Here is a 24,027-nt window from a genome sequence, read left to right on the forward strand (position 1 = left end):
GAAATGGTTGTTTTGCTATAAATAATTCATAACTTTCGAAACAGCTTTCTTCAAATACAAAAAGTATGTCTTTCACTGAGGGATTCCCTTTTAATTTTTAAAACCAAATTTTCAGAAATTAGAGAGAGATCAGTTAAGCAGTGGAGGGGGGTATTCGCTTGTCTGTTTCTGTGATGGCTGAAAAATTGTATGGGTCTTGATCTTTCTTCACACACATATCACATTGGGACAGACCTTGATCTTATTTCACACAACTGTAACTACATAGACTTCGATGACAGCCTCTTGCTTAATTATGTCACTGAAATGTAAGAGATGCACTGTACCGTTTTGTTCATACATAACGTCTTCAGCAGCTTTTCTTCTAACACTTTTAAAAACAAATACTAGGTAAAGCACAGAAATGAAAATGAAATTCAGAACTAGGTATTCAGGAAAGCTACAATATACTGGAAAAAACAATTTAGTATAAAACACATCTCTTTTCAACTAAAACACCAGCCCTGTCTGTTAGATACATCAAATACCTTATTCATGTAGAGCTTCCAATGAAGATGTATTGTCTCAATGGGAAATAACTTCAGTGAAGTTCTACAAAGCAGAAATTATCCCTGGTGTTGGTGGAGTTTTTGTTTTTTTAAAAATCAGTTTTACAGTCAGCTTAGTGTTTAATTCAAGGAAAGCTACAAGCTGATAGTACAATTGATAAAACCAAATCAAATAGTTGTTCTGCTTAGTATGATGAGGGTAAATCTGAGTATTTACGAAGTTGAAATGTTGTTCCTGTTAGGGGTGGAAAAAATTTACTATTATTTTTACCTTTGTCATTCCTGGCTTAAAGTTATGGGATGCTGCAACTCCCACTTCTGTAAGACAACATTGCACAGTGTATTCCAATAGTAAGTTGATACAGCATAGTATTTTTTGTCAATAAATCATATTATTTTTCTGAAAGCCTGAACACATACATTCAAGATGTGACTGCCTTATCTTAAATGCAATGATTCTGAAACTGACTGGTATCCTCACACCTATAAAGCACACAAAGAAATTTTATGTCTATCTAAATTCAGAAATGCATTCCTGCAAGCTTTATATATGTATTTAGTCTTTCTTTTATATATTTTTCTTTTCTTTTAGTAGGTGATGGAATAAACAACACTTTCCTTTGGATGGATTATACTACATGTGAACTGCCTGTTACTCTTTCCGCAAGAATAAGAAAAACCCTTTGCTTTCATTTGTTAAATATCAGCTTGATGGGAAAAAGCATCTGAATGGCTTACACTCACAGCAGACCATCACTTGAATGGGATCAGCACCTCTACTAAAGCATCTGAATTTAAGGATTTGGAAAAGAGGTTTTTGCAGAGATGACCCACTTACAAGCTGGACTTAGTCCAGAGACTATAGAGAAAGCCCGCCTGGAACTGAATGAAAACCCAGACATTTTGCATCAGGATATCCAGCAAGTCAGGGACATGATTATCACGAGGCCTGACATTGGGTTTTTACGTACAGATGATGCCTTCATCTTGAGATTTCTCCGAGCCAGAAAGTTTCACCAAACTGAGGCCTTCAGACTGCTGGCTCAGTACTTCCAGTACCGCCAATTAAACCTGGATATGTTCAAAAACTTCAAGGCTGACGATCCAGGAATCAAACGGGCTCTGACAGATGGGTTCCCAGGAGTACTGGAAAATCGTGACCACTGTGGCAGGAAGATTCTTCTACTTTTTGCAGCCAACTGGGATCAGAGTAGGTAAATGTAGATAGTGTCCTTATCTTTTTACGTACACTCAACACTCAACTCGTAACAGAATGTTTGTGACCATCCTTGAAGCAGGAAAGCCATTTTTGGTAAAAGAGTTTGTAACCATATATCCATTTCACTACAACTTCCATCTCATCTGATCACCTGTCATTCATCATTTTTAGGACATAAGTAGCTCATGTTTGTGGATTTTTTTACTAAATATTTCCATGTTTTAGCCAGATAATATCTGTTTGCTATAAATATATTAATGTCTATTTTACAATTGTTTCAGCAATATCATAAACTAGTCAAACAGGCTGACAGAAAGCAAATGTCTCAAAGCATATGGAGGTTCTCGTATCTCTTTTGGTCCAGAAGAAACTGACCATATTCTGTCTTCAGACTTCCTAATGGATCTTTTTTTTATTTGTTTGTTTGTTTGTTTTCAACTACTTCAAGAATTACAGCCTGTGCTGTATTTCCACAAGCTGCATTGTAATTTCTAGACACTCTGATTACTGTATGATGTTATTCTGATAAATGGGAGATTCATACAAAGTGTGTTTTCTGTTCAGGTCATTTCTTTAACAGAATGGTATGAACAAAGATATCTCCCAGCCATTATTACAAAATGATGTCCCTAAATGTTAATGTGATAAGTCAGCTTTCACCATGTATTTGAAGTGATACAGAGAAAAGGGACTGGTCCAGGAATATCATGTTCACATTGTCCTCTTCTTCACAAGTCATTCCATTCCATTTTCCCTGCCTTCATGATGAGATGGAAAAGGGTAATCAGCTGTAGGGTTACCATGTGTTTTGCTGAATTTTCATAAAAGTCATGCTAAAGAACAAAGTTCAGATTCAGGTTTTGAGTATCTGTTCTGATGAGTTCCAGGCAGGATTTTGTCTTGGCATGATCTGAAGTTTTCTGTGAAGTTGTCTTATCCTTAGGAGTCAATACATTGGAGCTTTGAATTTACATCATAGAAATTATTAGAGAACAATACGCAGATGCCTGCAATTTTTCATGTTAGTTGTTTTCTGGGAAAACCTTTTATCTGCATGTGAAAGCAGAGTTCAGAAGTGTTTCTGATTTTCATTTACATATGAATAAATGTATAGAAAAGGATACAGAAATGTAACTTTACATAATCAAACGGATTTGGTGAAATCCTGCAGTGAAGGGAGTAATAGAAGTTCTGTTAACTACGAAGGGGCCAGCAGTTTGTCTCCTGTCTTTTGGAACTGTGAGTTTTCCTTCCTTCCAACCGCAAAACTCTTCCTCTAGCAATTGGCCTGAAAAGAAAGCTGAATGCACAGGTATCTTGAATTAATAGAAAGTACCAGCTTTAGAGGACAGAAGTACTGCGGCTCTGCTGGTTGCATTAAGGGATTTAGGTATTATATAGAGCCAGCTTTGGGTTTCTGATCCCTCAACAAAATGAATCTTTGTGATTAACCTCGTACATCAAGTCCTGCACTTGGAAAGCTGAGAGTGCTGCTGTTTAAGGGTCTTTGCAGTGAGATTTTTGACAGAGCAATGATTCCCGTCAGATTTGGACTCAAATTTTCTGCAAGTCCTTTAATATGCAACAATGTACGTGTGTATGTGTGTTTGGATGTCTGTGTGTGCAAACCCAAAAGTGACCCTGCACGATCCTGAAAATATAATTTTAACTCTCAAAGAAGAAAAACTGAGGCAAGTAGGATAGGATGTACTTTCCTAAGACTCCTCAGTGAAATTAAAAATCATGTGCAAATTTTACCTCAGTTCAGCCACTGAAGCTCATCTCTTCTGTGGATAAGAAGTGTTTTTTTTCTGTGGGCTTTTGTAGCACTCAAAGTGCAACAGAGATTTTGGACAGGATTTCAGCTGTAAGTAAATGGATTTCCTCTTCCTTTTTTACTGTCTAAAGGCATCAACAAGAGGAAAGCTGTTAAGGAGAAGGAAATGGTGAGTGTAATGTCTTATTAAGCAGCACAGAAGCAGGTTACTGATCAGAAAAAACATAACCGTCAAAAAAAGACTTCAAACAGGCATTGTGTACATCTTACATGCATGAATCTTGGGCAACCCCTCTATAGATGTGTCTTCAGTGATGGCAAGATGTTCACAAGCTCACATTTCAGCTGTATGCTAATGGAATCAGCTGAGATGTTGGCATGCAAGAGTAAGAGCTCAACCTTCAGTGTGCCTTTCCTAACTTTAATCTCATTCCCTCGTGGCTGTTATTTATGATCAAATCCTAATTTATAAGGGGTGATTTATAAAGAAATAATGATTTATAAAGGATCTTTTAAAATCAGCATAGATATAATCCATAAATTGATTTTCAGTCCAGACATTCTAGGACATTCATTTATGCTCCTGCGAATATGGTTGCTGTTGGGGTCACAGGTCAAGGAGACAGAAGCGACCTTGAAACTTTCTGTGCTTATAAATATATTGATTTTTAAAAGGAAATGTCATTATTTGTGCAATGTGACTGCTTGGACAAATTGGATTCAAGACATTTCTAAGGTATTCCCTGTATCAAAGATAAAATTTCTATGTGAGCCTTTAGAAACATTTGTAATTTTAGCCTCAAGAACATAATTGATAGATATAACATCTCCAGAAAACTAGGTTTTAATTTCCAGTCTCAATGTTTCCAGCTTCAGCTTCCAGCTGCTGGATTGTGTTAGTTTAAATAGACCACAAAAATATGACAGCTTCCCATGTTTGTACTTTTGTGTCTTGACCACGTCATATCTAACCTACTTTTGAATTCACTGAGGATGTGGCACTGTAGGGTAAGTTACTGTCAGGCAACAAGAAGATAGTACATTAGCTTCTCTGCAGCAGAGGTTCTTGTATTCACCTTTAACCATATGAATGTAAAACAGCTAATGCCCTTTTCCTCGAGGACAAAACAACCTTGTGTTGCCCACAAGGTAAAGAACTTGTGGGCAACCAGCACAGCAAAGATAATGTTCTGCAAAGTAATCCATTGGCTTAATGTATTACTATATATTTAAGCTGCCGAAGCTTAAATAGTTTTAACTTCTTTACTTGCAGAATTAGGAAGATTTTCCAGGTTGCTAATACTCTTCATCATTCTTTTCTGGACTCTTCCTGCCATTTTAGTGCAGTTGATATTGTGCAGATGGGTGAACTGAATAAAGATTTTCACTAATAAATCATCATGTGGTAAAACCATCTCTTCTGTTCAGTTGTTATCTCCTTTTAGATATAAGACTTCACTGTGTTCTTAGTTCTCTATCACATTTTGAGCTCATGTTCAGCTCAAATTTGCTTTCAAGTCACTGTTTTCTGAAATATAAATGCCACTGGTAAATGTGTCATACATTCTCATCCATAACGTGGGCACAGTCTAGCATGTGATTCATGCTCTTCTGCAGAGCTAAACCTGTCCTCCTCATCAGTTATATTGCAAGGGTTTTGTGTTATATGCAAAGTTTGCTGGTAAGAATTTTATTTGTGCTTCCACATAGTTAAAACATATAATGATGATTGTTTTTACCAAAACCTCCTTGATGACTGGGAAAAAAACACAAGGGATGATAGTTCTTATTGCCAAATCACTAGCTGATATCTATCATGGTACCAAAGTTCCATTAATTTAGCATGTGCTGCATTGGTTCAATTTTGCTCTGGTTTTTAGACAGGTTTCTTAGTGTTGATGTCATCACTTTCTCTCTAGGCCCTGCACAGTATATTTTGGATCTGTTAATTAGTGTTGATTACTTATGATACAGAACAGAAAACTTCAGAGGTATTGAATAAATGAAAATGAGCAGATGGATAGAAAAGAGAGATCAGATAAGTTCCATAGCGAGGGAAAGGAAAAATGTTGAGTTATATTACTGTACAATAGTACAGGGGAGGGCCATTTTTCTCTTTGATCAGAACTCAAGGTGTGAACTCAGTGAAACCCACAAAGACTTTACTTATACCATTTCTTACAGTTCGCCGTATTTTTAAATGCAAATTGTGGAGTAACAAAGATAAGAATGTCAAACTAATTATGTAATGCATGTTTTTGATTAAATAATTTGTATCATAAAAAAATCCCAGTTTTTAAAACAAACAGGTGCACACATACAGTTTTGATGAGAGATGAACCAGGATTTCACGTAAAAACCAATGGTCCATGTGCTGGATTATAAATACTCTTTCTCACACTTTTTCATTTCATCAGTCTCACCAAATCTAAGCCCTCAGTCCTCTGATGCACCTCTTGTGAAATTGAAGCTTTTAAAGGAGTCAGATAAAAGTGCCTTTTCAGCTGTTGGATTGAGGAAAGCCTTCACTAACTACCACAGCTGTTCCTACATGGGCTACTGCCTTCAAATACATGCTGCTTATATACCAAGGAGATGGAACTTGGGGTGAACAAGTAATTCAGCAGAAGGTGTTCATTAATCTTCTAAGTAAAAATATTTCCTTCAAGATAGTTCAGCCAGAGTAAAATTTATTTCTATGTAGAGATCCAGCAGAAGAACTCTATCCAATCATAATCCCCTGAAAATAGCGTCTTGGAGTAAGGGGGCAGAACGTTGCCCATAGTCTTTTGCAGTAAAATGGTAATTAATTTCTGTCTTCATGTCTGTGCCTTAGAAGCTATCACATAGCTCCAAAAATTCTGTAAGTCAGATGGAAAAAAACTACTGCTTTGTTTACAACATATTATATCAAGTCAACTGCTAGCCATAAACTGTTTTTTATTAACCAAGGAATCTCAAATGCCAGATTCTTAACATTCTGTAGGAAAGTGTATTAGATAGGTTAAAGGGAAAGGAAATACTCTGATACAGTGGTAAACCAACAGTTATAAATATTTTAAAGGATTGTGATAGACAAAAATTATGTCTTTGCTGAGAATGCTCATAGTGGTATAATTACAAGGATATTATCATCACCAGATCCTGTTGGTATAAATGAATATGTCTCAAGTGCTGATTATTCCAATATATTTCAAACATAATCTCAGATGCTTAATAGAATATGAAGGAATGAACATCTGTTGAGACTGATTTATAGTCAAAGGCAAACTGTGGCAGTAACTCAGCCTCATAGATGTTTGTTATGAGAGATTACAGCTGAAGTACAGCCATCCCTAACACCAGAATGATTTTTACACATCAAGTCTTTGGGTTTGGTTAGGAAATAATGATTCCGTGTTGGGAGGTGCTTACAGCAATGCAGATTGACATCGCAAGAAACCATTGCATTGACCAATAAGTAGCCTAGAAAATTAAAAAAATAATTTGTATTACATTACTGAGCTATTATGAAATGGTAGCAGAATTTAGGGTAGTAGAGGAAGGCAGCATAGCATAAGCAGAATACTCATTTCAAGGAGTAACAGATGCACAAATTAAATGTTGGACAAAGAAGAGGAAGAGGAGCTCTGTCTTGAAATGCCTTAATTTGCTTGTAGGCAGCAACCTAATTCAATTAGTACCATTTGTTATGGTAGCCATATTGGGAAGGCAGTTGTAGCCCATATGAATGACAGAAGGATGACATACACAAATGAGAGTCCTGAGTAGGGCTGAGAAAGAAATCTAGCAAGAGAGAGAAAATGCCTGAAAAAGAGAAAGAAAAACAATGGCTGGGAAAATTATGAAGCGTATGTTGAATGACGAGAGAAACCGGAATGAAAAGAAAAAAAATCCATGGGAAGGGGTATGGCAATCAAACGCATACTGAGAGGGAAGAGGAGGTCACTGGATGGTGTTGGGCTGAGGGCTGACTGAAGAGCTGTGAAGGACAGTGCCTCTGGGTGAGAAAGACAGTTGTTAAAGCCAACCTGTGGGATAATACAGGAAAATTAAGGGCAGGCTAGAAAGTGGCTCTATGCCACCTTCCTCCTCCAGAGAAAAGAAACCAAATCCAATCTTCAGGCTTTATAAATGGAAAGAAGGAGACTTGATTAAGAAAAATACAGCCAAAAGCATATACACAGCAAACAAATATGCACACATACATAGCCCCTACCTATCCTCCCGGACCGTCTTAAAAGACCCAAATTTTGCATGAGGGTTTATGTCTGGGTGTCAGAAAAGAGAAACCGCATACAGTTGTGATAGCTTTTGTGCCAAAAAGAATACTCCTACATGAGTTGTATATGTTATCCTCACAGATGAGTTTTGCAAAAGAACAATATAACAAAGCTGTATTGACAGAGAAGTAGTAAGCCAAACAATATAATACCCCATTTAGCTCCTTGTCCTTCTGAACCTTGGAAACAGCTGGAAACCATGAATGAATGCTCTTATATATAGCAGCTTTTTGAGGTGCGACTTCGTAGGAAGAGATCAGAATACTTTTTTGTTGGAGCACTTCCTAAATCAAGTTTTCTAAATATCTAATATTCTGATCAGTTTCTAACTTGCCAGCCTAATTAAAAGCAGCTAAGGTAAACTCAGACATTGCAGTACGAACAGACTGAAAGGAGTCAGGGAAGGAGAAAAATGTAACTCTGTGGCCAGCTATTTAATAGGCCGCATGCAGTAGAAGCATTAGAAAAAAGAGGAGATACTGAGCTGGAATCTTTAAATACATTTGAAATTTTTAAATTTTAATACTTTCTATATATATTATTTCCCCAGTCCATGTTTCATTTCAGACTCTTTCTTCTGAACCCTGAGCCCTGTATCAGTTGCAACTTACATTAAAATATCTGCTTTTTTCACCAAACCCTGGTAGGTAATCAGAGCAGCACAAGGGATGCTTAGGAACCAGTGTGATTTGCAGACTGGGTGATCCCACAGGAGGTACAGCAGACAGCATGAATTTGGTCAGGATATGTATGGTGTGGGCAGTGCTCAGGTCCATGAAATGTCTGGACAGCACATTGGGGTATATTCTACCCTGCCACCACAGTCACCCTGCTTCAGGGTGCTTGTCTGACATGGTGAGGCTGGATGATGAAAGACACAAGGCTGGTCCTGTGGATGCACTGGTGAGACTGCTCTGACCATGTATCTCTGGGGTGCTCTTGATGATGTGAGAAAAGAAGTGGTACGAGCACCCATCACATGCTTCTAAAAATTTAGAGATGGAGGCCCGGGGAAAGGATGGTGGAGTAAAGTCATTCTAATAAACTAGCCAGAACTTTGAATTGTTAAAGGTTGTCTGTACAAGATATTTTGCCTCCTTTGCCATGGGTAAACCAATAAAACAGTTGGAACATCATAATTAGTATGCCATGATTGGAGATTTGATTTCTAAAGACAAGAAAATGGAATAACTTCTTAAGAAAAAGGAAACGTTGGATTTAGATTCTGATTGCCTTCTCACAGTTTTTATTTTTAATAAGTACAGTAACACAGAGGCAGTAAAAAGCAACTATCCTTTGTTCACAGACCATGATAATCTCAGCTCTGGAAACTTCCTGGAGGGTCCATTTGTAACAGGGACAGAGGGCAAAGCAAGCCAGTTAACCTCTTGCTGGAACTATTTCCTATGTAACTGCCTATGAAAACTGCCCATGCTGAGCAAACTCATGTCAGTAAAGATTCATTTTTAATAGAAAGATAATACGCAATTATCTTTTTCTTCATAGAGAGAAGGTATCTCTTTTCAACTTTTTCATTGCACAAACACAGTGGATGGTGCATGTCTGTGCATACATTAACACATGGTGCTAGTTTTCTTTCACATATGCAATATAACTCACAGCACCAGGTAATGTTATAACACTATAGGATCAATAACAATCTATTTGAAATGTGTATATGGATTATTTATATAATATCCCATAATACATCTTTAACCAATCAAAATCAGGATTTGATTGGAAGTGTAAGCTAGTGACTACCATAAAAACATACATAAGAAGAAATATTTGTTTTTCAGTGGCAAATTAGTATGTTTTCCATGTTAACCTTGCCAACCTGCTGTGTATCAAACCTTTAGTAGGGACTGGCAAGGAGGAACCTTTGGTCTGATCCACTGTCAAGTGTACTTTACAAAACACATACTCTCACATGCTTCACCAAGCCCTGATGGTCTGAATTAATAAAATGGGAAGTTAAAGACTTTTTTTTAACCTTTTTAAACCAATATGCTTTTCTTCATTGTGTTCCAGTTACAAACCATTCCCATGTCTTCCTTGTTCTTTCCTACAGATAGTCCTGTGCTCCCTTCCACAAAGCCACAATTTCAGCTCCTCTGGTTTTATACCATGTCAGTAGAGGAACTGAATTCTGTTCATTCAGATATGAATGAAGTAACACAGGTGAAAAAAGGGGGTAATAAGACAAGGACACTGTTCCAGTGTGATTGGGAACATGTGCTCCCCTTGCCAAGGCCAAACAGTTCACTCTTTAATTCTTCCTGGCTGCCTTTCAGACAAATACAAGAGATGCCAGTCATGTGAATTAAATATACACAGATCAATCTACAGAGTACGTGTGCTACCTACACCCCTTCAGAGTGTTAGGGTATGTGTTAGCGTGCAGAATTGCTTTTGCAGAGGTATTTCTAACCAGGAAAATCCACATCACAGCGTGACAACCTTATCTAAGGCATCTTCATCCTCTCCTATTATCTTGGACCTGTGATCCTCTAAGCTGTTCTCATTTTGTGAGGTTTCGGAATAAGTGTGCATTGCTTTGCTTTCTCAGGGCTAATCCTACCTGTCTGTTGTATAGGTACAAAAGAAGAAATGTGATTTATATTGCAAGAGAAAGAGACTGCTGAAAAATCCCACTTCCAAATGCACTGCAATATTAATTTGAAAACTAAGATAAAAAAGGAGGAGGAATAAACTCTGACCTAGAGAGAGGTAGTGGGAAATCTTTCCATTTCTTAGGTTCTCATTTACATGTACGCCACTTCTAGCTGGCTACTGCAATTTAAATTCACTTTTACTCTGATAAAACCTTCAATTCTATTTGAATTGAAGAGCTTTGCAAGTGTGGGAGAAATGGCAATTTGTGTATGCTGCAGCTGCCACTGAGTGCCTTTTCTTTTTCCAGCATCTCATTATTTTTCTCTGCTACAGTGTATACACAGGTACATGTATATTCACTTTCTTTCAGAGAACATTTTATATTACTCATTCAAAAGTAATTCAGGATCATTTGGGGATTTACTTTAAAAGAGGCATATCTGATGTAGACTCCATGTTAAAAGCCAAGGAGACTTGTGAGACATGGGACATACCTTCCATTACTGGTTTATGTGTCCTGGCTGACACATTTGTCTCTACTGGGCTTTTCTCACCTCTTGATTTGTTAAATAAGGTATTCATAGTCAATTAATGGATACTGATACTGATACTGACTGGGTACAAAAGGATTTTGGGGTAAAGGATGGACTACAAATAGAATGATACAGTCAGATAATACCACCGAGGAAGCAAAGACTCAGAGCTGTATTACAGGAATATTATCTGCAGGATACCAGCAGTTATTTACCTTTACTCATCTCAATTGACCTGTAATCTAATTACTAGCACAAGAGACAAGTCTGAGCTAAGTCAAGAAAAGAATAACAAAACAAGAAGTCTGGAAAATATGACAACGTAATACAAGTTGAGGATAACAAAAGGTGGGATACGAGTCTTCCTATATATAAGAGTTTACCTCAACAAAAGGTGGTAGAACGAAGTGAATGTATACAATAAAAGCAAAATTATCCCCAATCTTAAATGAAATTAGATTTCCAAATATTAGAAAATATTTTGCAATTATTAAGATACTGTTGCCTAAAAGACAGAGGAGAAAAAAGACTCCACGCCAATTTATTATAGAGATAAGATAAGAAGAGCAGAAGCTTTAATGAGCCTCCAGGCCCCAGGAATATATACCAAGCGTGCCCCGGACACAGGTTCTATGATTTTATAATGATGTCCATCCAATCCTCGTTCGTCCACCCCCCAGTTCTGCCCCGTTCTGCTCTCCGGCACACCCCTTCAGGAATTGGGTCTGGGGAAGTTTGGGAACCCTCTTTCATCATCTTCATCTTCCTTGAAGCACTCTGAATCCTTGGAGGGCCTCCAAAGTTTCAGGCTTGAAGGTCACTTTGCCTATGTTTACATCTTCTGGAGCAGGCCTTAAGGTGTTTTTCTGCAGTTCCACCTTGAAAAGAAGACCAAACAGCTAACAGAATTTTGAGGGATTGATATGGGAGAGGGTTTGGTATGTGTAACTGTTAAGCTACTGCCATTACTTTTACTGGAAATACTGATAAGGGATATAATACAATGAGACAGTCAAAAATTGTATGTTAATTATGCTGGTAGAGAAGTCAGCTTCTTGTCAGAGGATGATGGCGACTTCAGTGTGGAAATGATACCTGAGTTATGTGCTGCTGTAGTTACTTCTACTGGAAATACTGATACATTAAAATCTACATCCACTACATAACTACTTCTAAAATCTATAAAAATTAAAAAATCAAAAAATCAAAAAACTCTGAGGCATCAATACAGGTAAGTGAGGCATTCCGCATCTGGAAAGAGACTATTGTTATGCTTTGTATCAGATATTTGCTTAAGGCACCTTATGGCTTAATATACTTCTCATGTAGAAATGAAAGCACTGCATTTATTTGGCTGTTAAACACTGTTGCAAACTACTAAACGAAGCTAAGTCAGCCTAATGCAAGCAAATGGAGTGGTGAGTTCAGCCAAATCAGGGGGAAAAATCACAGAGAGCCTGAAATGTGTTTTTGTGGAGTGAAACAAACTGCAGCATGTTGGGATTCATTTTGCAAAGACATGATCATTTGTTGTTTTTCTTTGATACTGCCATAATGCTTTTTTAGTAATGATTTTGTGAAGTTGAAACATTGGCTAGAATAGAGAACTATGTGCTACAGTTGCTTTTAAGCAAATTAATTCTGCTGTTGCAACAAATGTGTCCTATGATTGAGCTGAGATCTATGGGAGTGGACTCTCCCTGTCTAATTTTCTCCTTTCAATATAGTATAAATTGTGAGACAATAACATACAAAAAAAGAACACCCACCGTAGTACTAACAAAGCCAGAAATTTTAATAAATCATCCCATGATATGAAATTATAACTTTTGTATATTAAATTTTCCAAAGGCCATATCTTCCCTGTAAGGGTGCAAACATCTCCAATGCCATCTCCTGAACAGTAGACTTTACTACTTTTAAAAAACTTAAAAAATAAAAAGTTTTAAAAAGTTAAAAGTTTTCTGGTTTTATAAAGGTTGGGTTAGGTTTGGTTTGAGTTTTTTTATGGGAAGAAGTAGATGAAAAAAATCAGGTGTTTCTCTGTAAATAAGTTTGCACCAGTGACTGCATACGACTGACTGTTGTCCAGAAAATAAGAGGAAGTAAAAACAAGGAGTGACTTATGTGTTCAAGACTTCCACGTTTGGCTCTAATACTCAAGTTTTCCTTCTGGCATTTTTCTCAAGGCCCAATAGCTGTACTTTCAGTGGCAATGTTTGCTGATCCTTTTTCTGCCTGTATTTGGTTAACTTTTGACAAAATAGGGTCTCCCTGCTATGTGTATCTTTATTGTTCTAGCTTTCTGGTTCCAGAGCTGCCTCCTCCAAATCCCAACATAGGGTCTGTTGGGACATCATTGTGCATTGGGTTCAAAGGCACCAATTTATTTTTCTGTTATTTTCTGAGCTTAATTCTTACATATGCTGCTCCATGAGCAATTATTAATAATTGAATTAGTAGTGCAGAGTAGTGACTTCAATTAATCAAATTTCTTCAGTATTTCTCTGTATTGACTATGTGAAAATTCTTATTAGAACAGTGAAAAATTATTTTGAATTAATTATATTAGCTTCATAATAAAAAACAATACAAACAGAAATAGAAGAGTATAAAAAATTACATTATCACTGTACAATTTCCAGTTGTTTAGAACCTAAAATGCAAGTTTTTTCCCCAGAAACAGTAAACCATGAAACAGTAGATGCCAGAAGGCAGAGACTAAACATCCATGCATATAAATATACTCTGTTGTACAGAGGTTAGAGTGATTTAGGAGGTTGCTGATAACTTCTGTAATAAGAAATTAATGAAACTTTTATTTCAGAATCCCTAATATTGCAATTCATATGAATTTCTGTTTTCAACTCAACTGACTTTAATAGTTTATAAACCACTTAGATTGGTCTTTTCAATGGAAATTCCTAAGAAAATTTGATGGTCTGCCAAAATTATTACATAACATTACTATTCCAAGGTAAGGACCACACTGCACCTGCAACACTCCTCTCTACCCTGCTGGGAATTGCTGACATGTACCAAAAAAATGGTACTGACTTCAGGGGAGTAAGGGATACCAGGCTGGGCTTCCTTTCTTCATTACCATATAGTCCATACAAGGTTCCACAATACTATTTCTGTTGCCTTTGGGATCTCAACTTAAACAGTTACTTCCACACTCTTGCTGTCAGTATGTTACACAAAAATCCACACCATCACATCAAAGAAAAACCTTCATGACGCTAGAACATGGAATTAGAAATCTTAGTTAAAAGCCAGAGTTTATTTCAGAAATTTGATGTTTCAAATACAAATAATGAAATATAAGTAAAGCATTAATTAATCACTCACTTGGTCTTTTTTTTCTTTTTTTTTTTTCTTTTTAATGGAGAAATTATGTACCAAGTCACTGCATTCACTTAAATTTAAGTACTCAAAAATTATGAATACTTGTCTTAGAGTTTTATTATAAGCTTAATTTTCTCTCTGTGATTATCTAAAATCATACTTTAAAAATTGATTCTAACTTTTTTTGTCCACTGACTCTGCATAGGGAAGCATTTCGAAAACAACTGTAACCCTGGCAGTTTCTAATTTTCAATTTGCAGCCTGCACTTTAATATTTTTGCTCCAGAATTGCGTCATCTGCTTTAAGAAAGCCAGTCTAAACACTGTTATATTTCTAAATGAGCTGAGCCAGTCACATTAATTTGTTCGTGTTGCTGCTTTGGAAGAATTTCAGGGGAGTCAATCCAGGCTTACATCTTTTCCCTTTGTCCTTCAGTTCTTTCAAAAATTCTAATCTGCAACTTGAAGGTCAAAAAAAACCCCCAAAAAACCCAACCCATTCCAAATGACTATTTTTGTCAAAGAAATCTTACACATCCTGGGAATGTGCAAATGTCTAGAATGGTTCCTGGGAAAGCTTACTTCCTCACCTGCAGAGTTCCAGGTGGTTGTAGCCATCTCAGGATCTGAACATTTTTCTCCTTCCTCTTACCCAACCAATTCTGCTTAAGTGGTAGTAAAATACACAGAAAAAGATTTTTATCCTCCTTTAGGCTTTAGGTTTACTCCATTGCTACCATCCACTCAAATACACACTTAGTAAAAGGCTAGTAACACCATGTAGTATAATGCTGATGATAGCTGGTTTCTGTATTCAGTAATTACTCTTCAAAAGGAGCCATTGCCTCACTCACTGGAGCTATTACAGTAGTTGTCATTCATGCTGTCTATAGATTTAAATTCCTAAGGTTTCTACTATAATGTGGTATGGTTCGAACTGATATAATCCGTACGTAACTTTCATTTTCTACTAGCTACTTATAAAATTCATTCAGTTATCTGTTTTTTGTTGACTGACATACTGGGAAGTCATGTGTCCATGGATCTCCCAAAGCAACTTCTGTCAGCTGTTGTTCACATGAGAGACAGACCTGGAGAATGTGAGTAAAAAGACATACCTTTTCTTAATTGCTTTGGTTACATTTGACCAGACTCGCTCATTGTTCAATGGATCACAATCTAGTTTTATCTTGTTAAAGATTCTGTAAAATCTAGAGGCTTCTACAGATATGAGTTCTACAGATATGGCTCATTTACATTTTCAGTGGATTTCTGGGGGGGGAAAATAAATCTGTTTTCTTGGGGGGACTGTGTATTGCTATTCATTCCTCACTTTCTTCAATGAAATTGCATGAAATATGGTCCACTTAAAAGTGGCTAGGGTGAAAACTGCTTCTTTTTCTTGATGTTCATGTATAAGATTTTCAGAGTAACTGCAAAGTGGTTTCTTTGTGGCTGGCAGCACCATGATTTGATACACTTTTAACAGCCTTTACTTCATAAATCTACACAGTTTCAATTTTTTTTCTGGTCCTTCTCTCCTGCTCGATTGAATCATCGTAGCAAATTTGCTTCATCATTTTTTCTGAACAGACATGCAGGTAATTTTTTCTGGACTGTTGTCTTATGAATCTTCATTGCATCTCTTTTGAGTACCCCAAAGATTATTTCTACATCAATAATATCAAATTCCTCCATCTGGTCAACTATATCCAAATTGCCTATTGTTCCAGTGGGAAACCTCTTTGATATATAATCCTTGACACATTTTTTCATTTGCTTATAAGAAATATAAGAGTATTTTCCTGTCTGAATTTATGGGCTCTGAAGGCCTCCAACTAAAACAATTTATAAACCTTTTTGTGATTGACATCACTCCTGTACATATTTTTAATGTCTGCTACTTTTCCTGCCCATATTTAAGTACAGGCATAAGTACAGGTATATGCTCTTTGCCCAATTTAACAGCCAGTTTAGACATTTACTAAGATATACTTGCATTTCTATTTTTGCCACTTCTTGTCATGTTTTGGTAACCTTTTACTGAAGATCTCTGAAGAGATTCAGCTCTGATTGTTTACCTTGGATGATGACATCCCACATGGCTTCATCAGTCCACTCTTCTCTTCTAGCAAAACCCTAATATGCCCTCCACCAGACAGGCATAAGGACCACTGAGCCTCTTCAGGCTTTTTCGTAACATCATCATTTTTGTATCCTCCTCGACATTATTATAATTAAATCACAATTTTTCAAAGCTTTCTGGATTGATGACTGCTACACGAGTAACCAGGTGCTGTTTAAACATCGTCAAGCAATAATATGACTTTTGTCATTCTAAACACAGGTCTCTCAGAATATATGCATTGGTGAGCAGTTATTTGATTTTAACTTTATTGTTTGATTTAGCCATCATTGGGATCTGCTGTAAAAATGACTGTTTGCAAGCAAAGGGACAAATAGATAATTCATGGGAATTCTTTAGAGTAAAATATGTAAATATGACATTTAGTTACCTAATAAAAAATCTTCCTGTGAACTTTGTATTTTAAGAAAAGTTAATAAATATACAGCCGAACAGCCTTGCACATAAAAGGGCTCCTGATACTTTAGGCAGAGAATAGGATTTGTGACAAAATTATGTTATTATAATGCCCAGTAGTAATTTTCTTTTGGCAGACACAGGTGAGGTAAACAGTGGTGCGACAAAAAGTAAATGGAATATTGTGTAGGTTAGTGAGGATTAGCAAAAATTGTGGAAAACTCTAGAATGACCTAGAAGAGCAGCATTATTGTGCAAAGAAGTCTAAGAACATGTTTGATTTTAATACATGACCACATCTTGTATGCAGATCATTTATCCTTTCTTAACTCTGTGCACTTTCATCTAGATTTTCAATTACTTTTAACCTTTTAAGAAAAACATCAGGTCATTATGGACAGCACAGTTAAGAAGTGTACTTATTGTGCAGTGGTGGTCAGAAAAGTTAATTAAGTGTTAGGCTGCATTAGGAATGAGATGGAGAAAAAATAGGAAAAGATAACATATTATTTTATGTATGATGACATTCCAAACTCACCTTGAATAAGAAATTCACTTTACACTGTATTATTTCAAAAAGAAGAGGATGTAAAAAATATGACTGTCTGATAAAAAAAAGAAGAGCAATGAAAGGAATTCATTCTAGTTACGAACAAGTGAAGTGATTACTACAGGAGAGAACAAAAAGTTCAGGGCTATTTCAAATGGAAAGATGTTGAAGGTGCAGTGGAGATACAGCTAGAGGAAACATAGTGGAATCACATAGGGAAAATATGATACCAGGGAGACTGACACAGTGGTACCATTTGTACCTTCCAATAACAAAGCAAAAGAGCTGTATAATTGCTTTCAGTGATTAAACAGTAGCATCATAATGTTCAAAGGAAAATCCTTCCCCTTTCTGTAATGAAAAATTAACTTGTGCAATGCAATGGTGCAAGAAATTGAGCAAATAGCTTAGCGTGATGCAAGGATGGATTGCAGTGCCAAGAGGGAATAAGAAAAGGCTATGCAATCAGACAGAATAAAGTAAACAACAGAACTCATCAATCTTAATGCTTCTAACTATAGCCATTCATGTACAAGCTATCCATTTTCCTCATTATTACTACAGCTGTGCTTTGAGGGAACAGTATCACAACACCGGCGAGATCACAATAGGAGATAAAAGCTACCTTTTAAACAGTACCCTGAGCTGTGACAGTCTGTTCCCACGTGGCATCTCCTAAATTTCAAACAGTGGAGACCACTAACCTGAAACTACCAGAGACTCCCTGACTGTGCTCATGCTGGAATGAACTGTTTGCCCATCTTCCCCGTGCTACTCACAAGGGACATTGCATTTGGAACTAGTGAGGCAAATTATGGCAGTGGCTTTGTCAAACTGATTTATTGATTGCACTTAGAGGTTATAGCATAGGTCGTTTAATAATTTCCAAATATCTTAACACATTGACTGTGATTGTCATTTACTCCTTCTCAGTAGAGAAATTTCCACAGTGTGCAAGCATGAGGAGTTTGCTCTGGGTAGTAAAAAGGTGAGAAAACCAGCAGTGTGTATCTCAGAAATACTTAACTCCTGAAGGAACAAAACAAAACCACAGCAAGATGAATAGCCCTATTGCATCTGAGATTGAATTCCAGCCTTTTGTCTTAGCAGCAGGTTGCTAAGCAGAGATCTACACTGCTCATGGGAGGCCAGCCAGAACATTAGCCTGATGTCTGGGGTGTCACTGATCTTGTGCTGTGATGGTTTGCAATCAGTTGCCTTCTCCATTTGGGGTCAAGTTTCTGAGGGCTCTGGGAGGGATTTTTTTTGAACTCTCAGGACTGAAAAAATTGGACTGATCCCCTGCTAGATGCTATGACACTTCTTTGAGCTGAGGCAAAGGGGAGAACAGATGCCACCTTCTCCTTCCCCTGTAGGTCTGTGGTGGAAGTTGGTCCAAGGGTATGAAAAGTCCCAGCACCTGCACCCTCCCTTCCCAAGAACAGGGGTTGCAAAGGTCCCTGACAGCCAAATTACACATAAGAAAGGGTCCTTGCTCAGTCACATTAACATCAGGGAAAAAGTATTCATTTAGTAAGGGTGCTCACAATATGAATGAGTGTGAGTAGGAGGAGATTTGTAACACAGGCTTGACTGTGGAGTGTATAATTCGTGGGCTATTGGTTGCTATGGAGTTCAATTGAAGTGGAAAGTGACAGCAAAATAAACCCTCATAATACTTTTATATGGAAGAACCTTCTTCAGGAACATAACAAGGAGAAAATTTTTATATCTTTTAGATAGTCATTGAGAGGCAATTTTTGCACAATAAAAGAAAACTGATGCAGTTTTTTTCTTCAGGTTTGTACATTTCCCCTTCACTGGAAATGACAGAGGTTTCCAGCTCATTCCAAGCAGGAATTCAAAGCCAGAGAGATATCTGTATGTGGATGGCCTTTGTTCAGTTTTAAACTAAGCCATGCATTTCTAACATTAAATACAGTTCAGGTCTCAATCTATGCTATGCTTTGTATCCAAAGCATTATTGGACTAAGTACTTCTGAAGAAAAAAATCAGTACACTTATCTATCCAGTCTGTTGTCCTGGATGTAAAGTTGCTTGTGAATTTTATTTATAGAATGACACAGATGCTGTGGGGAAAAACTTGCTGTCTTTTCATTACAAAACAGGAGAGATGCCTGTTTGAAGCTGACTTACTGGAACAACTAAAGATAGCTACACTTGATGTGATAGAAGACTAATCTGGAGCTCTGACATTAACTTAATGTAACCCATGTTTTACTTAGAAGGAGTTTTCTCTGCATGTATTTTGGTTTGACAGAGAAATAAAAAAAAATGTGATTTAACTTGGGTATGACAAAGAAGGGGTTGGTACCCTACAAAATAAGAAAAAGTCCTTGCATTATTGTGCAATAATTTTTCCAGTGTACATACTGGAGAATTTTTAATATTTTTTGCAGATAACAAGTTTAAATGGCTTTGAATTTTTCTATGAAGGAAGTCACCCATAGCAGGTCAAAATATTTTTTGTGAATATGTTCTATGAATGCAACTCATTTCCTCTGTGAATTGCGGACAAGCCTTGCTAGTTTCTGCACATATATGCACTATTCAGACCTTAGGCAGATGAGACAAACAAGCCTTTTTCAGCGCATGAGTCATCTGTGAGCTCCTCTGTTCAACTGTTCGTCCTCTCCAATGCAGGAGTAGTCGAGTATGTCACCATGTTTATTCACGATTCTTCATTTTGAACTTACTGGTGATTCTTTAGCCAAGGGCTACCCTGCATTGTGCATGGTTCATATGAGGGTCCTTTCCTCACCAGAAGGTCATAAGATGTGAAGGTCAGGTCTTACAGAGGTTGCCATTTCCCTGTGATACCAAAGAGTCAGGGTAGTTACTCATGATCATAAGTTTGAATCAAGACATGAATCCCCAGTACTTATTTCAGCAGAGATGAGGTTTAATCTTCTGAAATAAATGCATACATTAAAAAAACCCAAATGTTTTTCCAAGAACACATTAATGAAAGTTGGGATTTTCTTTTGTTCAAAAACCAGTGCTGACTGGATTCCAAGGGTTTTTTCATTAATAGCATACCTTGGCTGTGTGTGGGAACAATTAGAAATATTTCTTCCTGGGTTCTCCCTCCTCCACCTGCATTGATCTGCTGTGTTGCTCATGTCTCTCTTTCTAAGCTTTTCATAGAATAATAGAATCATTTAGGTTTGGGAAAGACCTTTAAGATCATCGAGTCCAACCATTAACCAAGGACTGTCAAGTGCACCACTAAATCATGTCCCTAAGTGCCACATCTACACATCTTTACATGCCTTTAGGGACAGTGACCCAACCACTTCTCTGTGAAGCCTTTTCCAGTGCTTGGTAACCCTTTCAGTGAAAAGATTTTTCATAATATCTAGTCTAAACCTCCCCTGGAACAAATTAAGGCCATTTCCTCTTGTTCTATCACTTCTTACATGGGAGAAGAGACTGACTCCTACCTTGCCACAACCTTCTTTCAGGCAGGTTGTAGAGAGCAATAAGGTCTTACCTGAACCTCCTTCGCTCCAGGCTAAACACACCCAGTTCCTTCAGCCATTCCCCACAAGACTTGTGCTCCAGCCCCTTCACCAGCTCTGTTCTCTTTCTCTGGACATGCTCCAGCACCTTAACGGCCTTCTTATAGTGAGGGACCAAAACTGAATGCAGAACTCGAAATGCAGCCAGCTTCTTGAGCTCTGATTAGCTCAAATAATTTTGGGCAATCTGAAGATGTTTTTTGAGTCCTTCTTTCTGCTTCCTCTTCTGTACTTTACTCACAGTAGGAATCCTCCTTGCAGGGCAGTGCCAGCTCTCCCCACTTAGAAACTCTGCGTGTATTTTTGCTCTCTGTTGGTGATTTTTTGTGTGGGAAGGGAACAAAGCAAGATGTGGTCTCTTACCTGATTTGTATCTATGCCATGTTTGCAGTTCACTAAATGTTATTGAGCTTTGTCCAACTTCTAAGTATTAGAGAAGAGAGGCTCTTACTGCATACTAACTTAGGGATGTTCAGATGAGTTGTCTGCAACTGCCAAGATAACGGCAGTGGTCCAAAATTTGTTAGCCTGCTGTCTTGTGGGACAGTTGGTATTTGCAGTGACAGTTTGTTTTTGCTTACTACCAGACAATCTTAATGGCTTCAGCTGCCATTACTTCTGTACCTTCATATTTTTAACTGTCTGAATAATCCAATTAATTTCACTAGCATGCATAAAACAGACCTTGTGCTTAACTATTCAGAAAGAGTAATGTCAAAAGCCTTTACTGAAACTATCTGCTCCAAAATGTATCACTTTCTTTCAGCGTGTCTTATTTGACCCCTTATTTTCCAACCATCCCTCAACTTTATTATTCATGTATCTCTTCAAAATGACTGGTGGTAGATACATGCAAATAGATCATTTAATTTTCCTTCAATGTCTTTATCCTCTTTAATTGTTCCCATTGCACCCTGGTACTCCACTGAGCCTTTTGGTTCTCTCACAGCCTGCTTACACCTCTTATAATTAAGTAATTTCTTCTTATTTGTTTTCGTGTTATGCCTTTGGCTAATCTCCCCACCAAATCCCTCAGCTAAACCATCTTCATTTTTGTTTTACATTATTGTTCCTCACCACTAGCTTCTGTTGGGCTAACTTCCCATCTTCCAAAGGGTATTTGAAGAGCCTCTTTTGTGGTACCTTCCCATTCAGCCAAGGCAGATAGGCACTCTCCCTCCCTCCTCCTTTTTGTCTTTCTGAGCTTTGTACAAATGTTTCGTAGCTCATTAGTGGCTCACTTCAGTAAGCTCCATGCTGAATCCTTATAGGACCTTACACATTTCCTTTTGTGTAATAGAAGTTTATTTCACTTTTTTTTCTGTGTGAGAGGGTTAAACTGGTGAGGAAGGGGATTGAAGGAGGGAAGGGAACATTAAGCAAAGGAACAAAAACTAAAGCAAGTGGTTCTGTGTTCATGCATAGAAAATTATTTGGATGCAAATCAGTCACATAGCTGAATGATTTGTCTCAAAGCCCAAAGATTAGGGAGCAGAGGGCTTCAGCCTCAAGTGGCACTCTGTCTGATTTCTATCCAGACTCTGCATTCACAAAACAGTGTGTCTGCAAATAAACCACCTGGAGGACTTGTATGCTGCTTTCATGTCTCCCTGTACTCATCTGAAAACCAGCTTTGTGTTCACAGTGAGTTATTTCCTACATGATGTCTTAAAACTGCAAATAAATAGAGAAGGGAGGGTTATAGGCAGGGAGAGAGACAGATTAATTACAAACTAAGAAAACTGGGTGCCATATCTTCCAGGTAAATAATTTGTCCTGAAAGTACAGGGAAGTACAGATGAGTAATTGCTTGATAAACTGGCCATTTATGTAGGCACACAAACAAAGACTGGGATTTCTCAGTATAGAGTCCAAGGGTAAGATTTTGCACTCATATATTTAATTGTTACTTAAAGTGGATTACAGAAGATGCTTTGTATGTACCGTTCCCAGATAGCCCTACTGAAATAATTATGCAGGCTTTAAAAACATTAGACGTAGCAGGATCATAAATATAAGTTTGAATGTACTCTTAAGAAAATTTCTTCCCACAAATGGAGAATGAAATCTTATCACAATGTGGCTCTGTTTTCACACCTTTGGTAATAACAAACATCCAGGTCATTCTAAGGGTCACAACCTAAATAGAAGTTAGGATTATAGTTAAATTGAAGTCAGGATTATTCCATCTTCCCCAGTCTAGCCAGAGAGCCCATCCATGGATGATGATATTATTCTGCACTGATAACATAGGAGTGCAAAGAAGGCTGGCATGTGTGTGAGCATGCTTTTGGAGCTACTGCACATCTCTGGGAGCTTCCATGGGACAGTTCTTATGGAAGGCTGACCACCTTGAAGAGGGATGCCAGAGTAGTGTAGGATATATTAAGTAGATAGGTCCAGTGGTATATTTGATTTTTCACCTTTGAGAGTATAGTCATCTGATGATGCTGCTTGAAAGACATCATTTGTTTCAGCTGGGCAATAGGTAGTATATCAGAGTTTTTCAAAATAAATTTAGACTAAAAATAAATGTCAAGTGGCAGTCCAATCAGTAGACCTTCACCTTACATTGCTAAGGAAATACTTTCTCAATTTTTCTGTTTAGCACAACTTCCCCACAGGATTTGAAAAGATCAAGGTTGTCCTGTAACTGTAAATGAGGGAGGGGTGATTTGGTACCCAGCAGCAACAAAATTAAATATCTCGAAGCTCTATTTATTGTCTCAGCAATTATACTTCAGAGAAACTTCTAACTTTTACAGAAAGGCAGAGTTCAGAAGCAGCTTTTTCAAGGAACCAGGTCTTTAGAGAAAGAACGTACATTTCCACTCAAAACATACTAAGAGAAAAGAGTAAGAAAACACTTCACCTTTTTCTTCTGATAGAAATTTACCATATGTTGATGCTATTCAGGGGTAGAGGTCTTGATGGCACAGAAGTTTGTTTCAACTGCACATAGGTTTTTTATCTCAAGCAGAATTTGAAGCAACGCTCTTGAAGACTTAGAGGACTTGTTTTAAAGTAAAGAAAACAGCAGAAAAGGACTAAATTAAAATCTCCATGGGA

The 24,027-nt window shown here is 37.4% G+C and overlaps 1 protein-coding gene across 3 annotated transcripts in view; it reads left to right on the plus strand.

Annotated features, from left to right (window-relative positions):
• The window catches only part of CLVS1 (clavesin 1), a 103,050-nt gene that overhangs the window by 9,100 nt on the left and 69,923 nt on the right, over positions 1-24,027 (plus strand). For 2 of the 3 annotated variants that reach the window (XM_027638651.1, XM_027638649.1), the window contains one exon: positions 1,141-1,762. In XM_027638651.1, the coding sequence (XP_027494452.1) occupies positions 1,374-1,762 (389 nt within the window). In that variant the 5' untranslated portion in view covers positions 1,141-1,373. The remainder of the gene's footprint in view (positions 1-1,140; positions 1,763-24,027) is intronic. The other variant, XM_027638650.1, reaches the window with a different exon arrangement.

Source organism: Corapipo altera, unplaced genomic scaffold (assembly GCF_003945725.1).
Source record: "Corapipo altera isolate COAL_440 unplaced genomic scaffold, ASM394572v1 49, whole genome shotgun sequence".
Taxonomy (NCBI): domain Eukaryota; kingdom Metazoa; phylum Chordata; class Aves; order Passeriformes; family Pipridae; genus Corapipo; species Corapipo altera.